The sequence below is a fragment of the Physeter macrocephalus genome, chromosome 4 (assembly GCF_002837175.3).
Source record: "Physeter macrocephalus isolate SW-GA chromosome 4, ASM283717v5, whole genome shotgun sequence".
Classification (NCBI taxonomy): Eukaryota; Metazoa; Chordata; class Mammalia; order Artiodactyla; family Physeteridae; genus Physeter; species Physeter macrocephalus.
In genome coordinates, this window is record NC_041217.1 from 69,868,577 (window position 1) to 69,877,768 (window position 9,192).

The 9,192-nt window shown below is 37.7% G+C and overlaps 1 protein-coding gene across 2 annotated transcripts in view; it reads right to left on the bottom strand.

Moving 5' to 3' along the window:
- Nucleotides 1-630: 630 nt before the first annotated feature.
- FCER1A (Fc epsilon receptor Ia) overlaps nt 631-9,192 on the bottom strand; it is a 10,649-nt gene continuing 2,087 nt past the window's right edge. Inside the window, exons 3-5 of one of the 2 annotated variants that reach the window (XM_007105211.1) lie at nt 4,045-4,299; nt 2,270-2,527; nt 631-818 (exon numbers count right to left, since the gene is read on the bottom strand). In XM_007105211.1, the coding sequence (XP_007105273.1) occupies nt 631-818; nt 2,270-2,527; nt 4,045-4,299 (701 nt within the window). The remainder of the gene's footprint in view (nt 819-2,269; nt 2,528-4,044; nt 4,300-9,192) is intronic. The other variant, XM_055084266.1, reaches the window with a different exon arrangement.

A 9,192-nucleotide genomic window follows, 5' to 3' on the forward strand; every position in this document is an offset into this window, starting at 1 on the left:
GCTAAAATTTCACTAAGATGCTTAATTCAGGTGCTGTAAGAGGGTATACAAGATTGAAATTAGGGAGCTATTAGAGGAGTGAAACAATCCCAGGGAAATCTTAGACTCAGCCTCATCCCCAGAGACCTATGGCTCAAGCCTGCCCCAGGTTCTGCCAAGAACTAGAAGTTCATATGATAGTAAGTTGAAGAGAGAGCATAAAAAATGATCAACTTCATCAGCATCCTACCATGTCTTCTCATTCCTAGCTCAGACTTACAATGGAGAGAACATTAGAAGAGAGAACATTTCTAATCTAGAACTTCATGGTTCTTGCCTCTAGAAGCAGAAAAGAAATTAGCAAGCCTAAAATACTTAGGAATGTCATGTTACGTGGTTTCATACTTCTTTTATTCAAGTTGTACATCTCTTTTAATACTAATAAATGAATCTATTCATTCTTTTACTTATTTAAATGATGTTTATTGAGCACTTACTATTACATGCCACTTGACCAGTTTTGATTGGTTTAATGAAGCAGTTCTGTAAAGCCTTGAGCACTTGGTACCTTGTGAGCTGTGTTTAACAATTAAGAAGCAATTGCTAATGCCAGAAAAAAATTGCTCTGCAGATGTTTCTTGAGCAGTAACATCAGTTCTTTGGGGGTTCTGGTCTGGGCTCTGGGTCCATAAATTTGTTGCCTTTCCTGGTTCTCTTAATCTTCAAGAGAAATGTGAACTGCTGCTGGGTCGAGATAAACAACGCTGTGTCCACAACAAACAGAATCTTCACCAACAATGGGATAAGAAATTGTAGCCAGAAATATTTGCTTTGGGGACCTGGAGTGGAAACAAGAAACATAACTCATATTAGAAACTGAAAAATGAGTTTAAGGGTGTCATCCTCCCTAAGAGAAGGACTCAACATGGTCTTTCATTTTCTAGCATGATATGCCATCCAGGAGCAGAGAGAAAACACTCATGAGTTTGGGTTCCTCAGTCTGTGCTCCCTGGAGCCCTAGGGAGTCCTGAGTATTTCCCCCACAGACCCTGTCTAATGGTTTGTCTAGCCAGTATGCCCAAGGGGAAAGGTCATAGGAAAGATGGCCAGTTCCTTGGAGCTGACAAGACCAACATCCACATATGATTCAGAGGTGGAAAGGAGACAGAATGAGGGCAGGGGGTCACCAGTGCCTTATTTCTCAATCAGTCAATCAATCAGTCATAATTTATTGCATGTCTGTTGATTGAAATGAAGATATTGGACTAGTTGCCTTCCAATTCCACTGTTTTGTGATTCCGTTACTCTATTTGCAAAGTACTGATTTTTTGTGATTGCTCTAGAATTATAGAACCCTAGAATATTACAGCCAGAAATTACTTACAGATCACTTAGACTGATGGCTCTCAACACTGGCTGCATATTACCATTACCTGAAAGAGATTTTAAATACTGATGCCCAGGCCTCATTCCAAACCAATTAAATCAGAATCTCAAGGGATGATATACAGACACCAATTTTTTTTTTAATTCCCCAAGTGATTCTAGTGGAGTCTAGTCCAAATCCTTTATTTTACAGATAAGGGTACTAGAAGCCCAGCAACAATAAAATAGCAGGTCTCAAATTAGTTAACAGAGAGCAACCATTAGAGCTGAATTCTGGCTTCTGGTCTCTTGCTTTTTAAGATATTAGCATGAGCAAAGTCCACCAAGCAAAAGTCTGATTTCTTAATTGAAAGGCAAATATTTCAAAGGCTCACTTTTTTATATGAAGTTTGGAAAGAACAGCCTTTTTCATTGACTAGAGAGGCAGCCCACCTGCCTATTCTTTCCTCATCAAGCCATCTCTCTCATCTCCTAATTCACAGGCACACAGCCTATTGACTTGTTGGTTTCCTTTCCCATCCCTCCTAGGCTAGAATAGACTCTTCAAGCTCTTTATAGCCTTTGTTCCTTCAACTTTGAAACTCTCTTTCAATTTGATAAATATAAGTTTCACCCCAGGAGCAACAGATGACTTTGCTTGGCTAGTATTTAACAATCCATTTCACAAATATTACATTTAATATTTATAAAAATTCCATGTGAGCAGGTATCACTGTTGCCATTGAACAAGTAAGGAATCTAAGACTGAGGGATACACTCTACCCCTGGTCCCCTCATTGCAAGTCTAATAGACTTTCCAAGGAATCACAGCTGCCCCCATTCTACAGCTGCTATCACTTTAGGCTCAAATGTTCTTTATCCTTTCCCCTGCTATGGACTCCTTCCTTTTCCTTCACCAACTTACCTTTTTTAATTTCAATGCTGAGGTGATTAGAAGTATAGCGTATCTTCTGAATTGTGCCCATGCAGTAATAGGTGCCACTGTCCCCTGTTGTGGCGCTGGTAATGGAGATGTTGTGGTTCTCATACCAGTACTTAAAGGCTTTGTCATTCTTGAAGTAAGTCACCTTGTAGACATTCAGATTCCTCCAGCCATGGCACCTGAGGAAGAGGTGCTCACCCTCCAACACCATCTCAGCAGAGGCCTGAAGGAGCAGCCAGTCTGAAGAGCATTTGTTTTGTCATTTATTCAACAATGATAGATAAAATTAATAGTAAATAAAAATAAAATAAAATAAAAATAGATGAAAGAGGTCATGCAGAGAGTGTGTGTCAGAAACCTTTATCATTAACCCATTTCTTGGCTCATAAGGTCAATAAAAAGGAAACACAAAATAATGCTTACAGCCTGTCTCCTCTATTGATAAATCCTCTCTCCTCCTGAAAAGTAATTCTGGGACCACAACATCGCTGACCTTTATAATGAACCCACCCATAGAAGGTCTGAAACCCATTATCCCACTCAGCTCCATTGTTGCATTTAGTCACTAAGGGGAAAATAAACCTACTCTGCCTGGGGAGTCTTAGCCTAGGAGAGTGTCTGTTTTGTCCTCTCTAACCTTATAGGTGCTTCCCAGTACTATTAGTCACAGTTAGCCCCTGACTTCTTCAGAATATGTATCACACTTTTAATTAGTTATTTGTGTAATTACTGATTGGATGTACTTTTCCTCATTGGGCTCTATACTTCAGAGGTCTGGTGCATGTCTGTTCCTTACATCGTATTTCCAGTGCCTAACACAATACCTAGGAGTTGGTAGGTTCTCAACAAACGTTTGTCAATAATGAGTCAGTAAAATATAAGAGTCAGGTTGCATGGCTAATGTTATTTTAAGAATTGAAAAGCACTCACCAAAGGAGACTTTTCAATGGAAATGTGGCTAGGTTGCACAAGCATATTTTATTTAGGAGCGATCCTTGAGGACTTTTCTAGAATCTACTCCAAAAGAAATAAAGAAGATATTTTACACTGCTTTAGTTTCTATTTGGAATTTGTACACAGCTGTTGAAACATCTCTTTTTACTCGAGAAAAATACAAAGTATGTTTATGCTTTAAAATATTTTTTGAAAAACATAAAGCAAAATATAACAATGAGCTAGCCATGCAAATGAAATCATTGCTTTGTTCATTCAACATTTATGAACTAACTCACATGTGCCTGAGCATGCTGCACTAATTGTTGACAGTAGGAGTGTGATAAAGATGAAGCAAACATAAGATTTGTTCTTAAGTAAAAGCAGAGGACATGAGGAATGTACAGAGAGATCTTTCAAAATGAAGAGTGCAACTTAATATTCAAGTTGTGATACATGGAAATTGCAGAGCAAATATTTAAATCAATCTTTTGATCCTATTTAACATATACAGCTCTTTGCAATGTTCACATATCCAACATGCCATTTGACCATAAAACATGCATCTGCACCTATGTAGAATAGATAGTCAGAAGTGAAATAGAGTAGAGAAGTAACACTGGGAGATTGCCAGAATCTTGAAAGAAGGCAGTATGGCTGAACAGAAGGAGTAGAGGTAGAAGAAGAGAGATGGACAGGTCTGGTGAGAGACCATGAGTCCCACCTTGGTGCCCTAAGCCTTGGAATAACTTGCTTTCTCCCCATCTTCATATAGGCCATTCCTCACATGAGAGAACTGATATTTACATAACCCTGGAACTTACCACTGATGACATATAGGTACACAGGTTCACTCATGGAAACTCCTTTGCTTTGGCATCTATATTCCCCACTGTCCTGGATGCTTGCATTCATGATGTCCCAACGTGAAGTATTTACTTCCAAAGGGTTTTTGTTGTGAGTCCACAAAATGGAGTCATTTTCAAGGAAATTGTTCCCTCTACATGTAAGAGTCACATTCTCTCCTCTAAATACTCTGTTCCATGGGGGATTCAAGGATACCTTAGATTTCCAGATGGCTTTGAGAAGAGCAGATTGTGGAAAGAGATATGGAAGGGGGAAAAATATCATTGAAAACTGTACAGCCTCCAAAGTACAGACATACCAATAGTCAGACAATCAATGGTCAGTCTACCTTTACTTATACTGTTGGTGCTACGAAGCTGTCCTGATTCCTAGGATTAAAGGAAGCAGAAAAGGGTGTTGTGGCCCCACAGAGCTCCCAACCTAGGGAGAAACATAAGACACAAATGCAGGATATTCAAAAACAAATAAGCAAATTTACTATGTGATGTAGGATAGCTCCCTCTAATTCTCTAAATTTCAGTTCCAATATCTGTAAATGAGGACTGCAGTCTCTTCAGGCAGAGATTATGTCTGTGATGTTCAACCATAACTCAGCACAGTGACTATTACATAGTAAGTGTTCATTAAATATTTATTGAGTTGATGAATGAGTGAATAATGGATGAATTAAGGTATTGGACTAGATGAAATACATGATCTCTCCCAGCTCTAAATTTTTATGACTATTTAATTGTGAGTGAATATGGAATTAAAAATATATGTCAATTCTGGATGGTAGTGAGAAGCACCAAGAGGATCAGTCTTAAAAGGCTTTCAGGGACAAAGAGATGTGGTACAAATTTGAACAGAAACTTTGGAAGCAGCCAGATGGTGATGAGGAAGAGATGATGCTGCTGAAAGGCTTGGATTCAAGGGACTTATGTTACAATCCAGTCCTTTGTTAGCTGTGTAACCTCCAGCAAATGACTTAATCTGAGTTTCAGCATCCTCAATTATAAAATGGCAATAATAATAATAACAGTGATGATGGTGTAAGAATTGAACGAGGACTACAGGCTCTTTGGTAGGGTTAATGGTGGACGCTGGGAGGGCTCATGCCAAGGAGTGCATCCCAGAACTTCTGCTGCTAGTGTCCTTGTCCCTGTGGTGAGCCACAGCCACCACCACCCCAGCCCCCTGCAGGGGACCCTCCAACACAAGCAGAGCAGAAGCAAGAAGAACTACAATCCTGCAGCCTGTGGAACAAAAACCACATTCACAGAAAGGTAGACAAAATTAAAAGGCAGAGGACTATTTACCAGATGAAGGAACAAGATAAAACCCCAGAAAAACAACTAAATGAAGTGGAGATAGGCAACCTTCCAGAAAAAGAATTCGGAATAATGATAGTGAAGATGATCCAGGACCTCAGAAAAAGAATGGAGGCAAAGATCGAGAAGATGCAAGAAATGATTAACAAAGACCTAGAAGAATTAAAGAACAAACACCTAGAAGAATTAAAGAACAGCCAAACAGAGATCAACAATATAATAACTGAAATGAAAAATACACTAGAAGGAATCAATAGCAGAATAACTGAGGCAGAAGAACGGATATGTGACCTGAAGACAGAATGGTGGAATTCACTGCTGTGGAACAGAATAAAGAAAAAAGAATGAAAAGAAGTGAAGACAGCCTAAGAGACATCTGGGACAACATTAAATGCAAAAACATTCGCATTATAGGGATCCCAGAAGGAGAAGAGAGAGAGAAAGGACAAGAGAAAATATTTGAAGAGATTATAGTCAAAAACTTCCCTAACATGGGAAAGGAAATAGCCACCCAATTCCAGGAAGCACAGAGAGTCCCAGGCAGGATAAACCCAAGGAGAAACACACCAAGAAATATAATAATCAAATTGACAAAAATTAAAGAAAAATAAAAATTATTAAAAGCAACAGGGGTAAAATGACAAATAACATACAAGAGAACTCCCATAAGGTTAACAGCTGATTTCTCAGCAGAAACTCTACAAGCCAGAAGCGAGTGGCATGATATATTTAAAGTGATGAAAGGGAAGAATCTATAACCAAGATTACTCTACCTGGCAAGGATCTCATTCATATCCGAAGGAGAAATCAAAAATTTTTCAGACAAGCAAAAGCTAAGAGAATTCAGCACCACCAAACCAGCTTTACAAAAAATGCTAAGGAAACTTTTCTAAGTGGAAAACACAAGAGAAGAAAAGGACCTACAAAAACAAACCCAAAACAATTAAGAAAATGGTAATAGGAACATACATATCAATAATTACCTTAAATGTGAATGGATTAAATGCTCCAACCAAAAGACACAGGCTTGCTGAATGGATACAAAAACAAGACCCACATATATGCTGTCAACAAGAGGCCCACTTCAGACCTAGGGACACATACAGACTGAAAGTGAGGAGATGGAAAAAGATACTCCAAGCAAATGGAAGTCATAAAAAGCTGGAGTAGCAATACTCATATCAGATAAAATAGACTTTAAAGAATATTACAAGAAACAAGGAAGGACACTACATAATGATCAAGGGATCAATCCAAGAGGAAGATATCACAATTATATATGCACCCAACATAGGAGCACCTCAATAAATAAGGCAAATGCTAACAGCTATAAGAGAGGAAATCAACAGTAACACAAAAATAGTGGAGGATTTTAACACCTCACACCAATGAACAGATTATCCAAACAGAAAATTAATAAGGAAACACAAGCTTAAAATGACACAATAGGCCAGATAGATTTAATTGACACTTATAGGACACTCCATACTAAAAGAGCAGATTACACTTTCTTCTCAAGTGCACACGGCACATTCGCCAGGATAGATCACATCTTGGGTCACAAATCAAGCCTTGGTAAACTTAAGAAAACTGAAATCATATCAAGCATCTTTTCCAACCACAATGCTATGAGATTAGAAATGAATTACAGGGGAAAAAATGTAAAAAACACAAACACATGGAGGCTAAACAATACGTTACTAAATAACCAAGAGAACATTGAAGAAATCAAAGAGGAAATCAAAATATACCTAGAGAGAAATGACAATGAAAACATGACAATCCAAAACCTATGGGATGCAACAAAAGCAGTACTAAGAGGGAAGTTTATAGCAATACAATCCTACCTCAAGAAACAAGAAAAATCTCAAATAAACAATCTAACCTTACACCTAAGGGATCTAAGGAAAGGAAAAACAAAACCCCAAAGTTAGCAGTAGGAAAGAAATCATAAAGACAGAGCAGAAATAAATGGAATGGAAAGAAAACAATAGCAAAGATCAATAAAACTAAAAGCTGATTCTTTGAGAAAACAAACAAAATTGATAAACCTTTAGCCAGACTCATCAAGTAAAAGAGGGAGAAGACTCAAATCAATAAAATTAGAAATGAAAAGAAGTTACAACAGGCACTGCAGAAATACAAAGCATCATAAGATACTACTACAAGCAACTCTATGCCAAAAAAATGGACAACCTAGAAGAAATGGACAAATTCTTAGGTATAACCTTCCAAGACTGAACCAGGAAGGAAGAGAAAATATGAACAGACCAATCACAAGTAATGAAATTGAAACTGTGATTTAAAATCTTCCAACAAACAAAAGTCCAGGACCAGATGGATTCACAGGTGAATTCGATCAAACATTTAGAGAAGAGCTAACACCCATCCTCCTCAAACTCTTCCAAAAAATTACACAGGAAGGAACACTCCCAAACTCATTCTACGAGGCCACCATCACCCTGATACCAAAACCAGACAAGGATACTACAAAAAAGAAAATTATAGACCAATATCACTGATGAACATAGTTGCAAAAATCCTCAACAAAATACTAGCAAACAGAATCCAACAGCACGAGACAAGGATATCCACTCTCGCCACTCTTATTCAACATAGTTTTGGAATTCCTAGCCATGGCAATCAGAGAAGAAGAAGAAGTAAAAGGAATCCAAATTGCAAAAGAAGTAAAACTGTCATTGTGGATAACATGACACTATACATAGATAACCCTAAAAAGGCCACCAGAAAACAACTAGAGCTAATCAATGAATTTGGTAAAGTTACAGGGTACAAAATGAATGAGCAGAAATCTCTTGCAGTCCTATACACTAACAATGAAAGATCAGAAAGAGAAATTGAGGAAACAATCCCATTCACAATTGCAACAAAAAGAATAAAATACCTAGGAATAAGAAAATTATAGACCCATATCACTGATGAATATAGATGCAAAAATCCTCAACAAAATAGTAGCAAACAGAATCCAACAACACATTAAAAAGATCATACATCATGATCAAGTGGGACTTATCCCAGGGATGCAAGGATTCTTCAATATGTGCAAATCAATCAATGTGATACACCATATTAACAAACTGAAGAATAAAAAAACATGATCATCTCAATAGATGCAGAAAAAGCTTTTGACATAATTCAACACCGATTTATGATAAAAACTCTGCAGAAAGTGGGCATAGGGGGAACCAACCTCAACATAATAAAGGCCATATACAACAAACCCACAGCAAACATAATTCTCAATGTTAAAAAAAGTGACAGCATTTCCTCTAAGATCAGGAAAGAGACAAGGATATCCACTCTCGCCACTCTTATTCAACATAGTTTTGGAATTCCTAGCCATGGCAATCAGAGAAGAAAAAGAAATAAAAGGAATCCAAATTGCAAAAGAAGAAAAACAGTCATTGCTGTTTGCAGATGACATGATACTATACATAGAACATCCTAAAGATGCTACCAGAAAATTACTAGAGCTCATCAGTGAATTCAGTAAAATTTCAGGATACAAAATTAATGCACAGAAATCTCTTGCATTCCCACACACTCACAATGAAAGATCAGAAAGAGAAATTAAGGAAACAATCATAAAAATGGAGCTGGAGGAATCAGGCTCCCTGACTTCAGACAATACTACAAGGCTACAGTAATAGAGACAATATGGTACTGGCACAAAACAGGAATATAGATCAATGGAACAGGATAGAAAGCCCTGAGATAAACCCATGCACCTATGGTCAACTAATCTATGACAAAGGAGGCAAGGATATACAATGG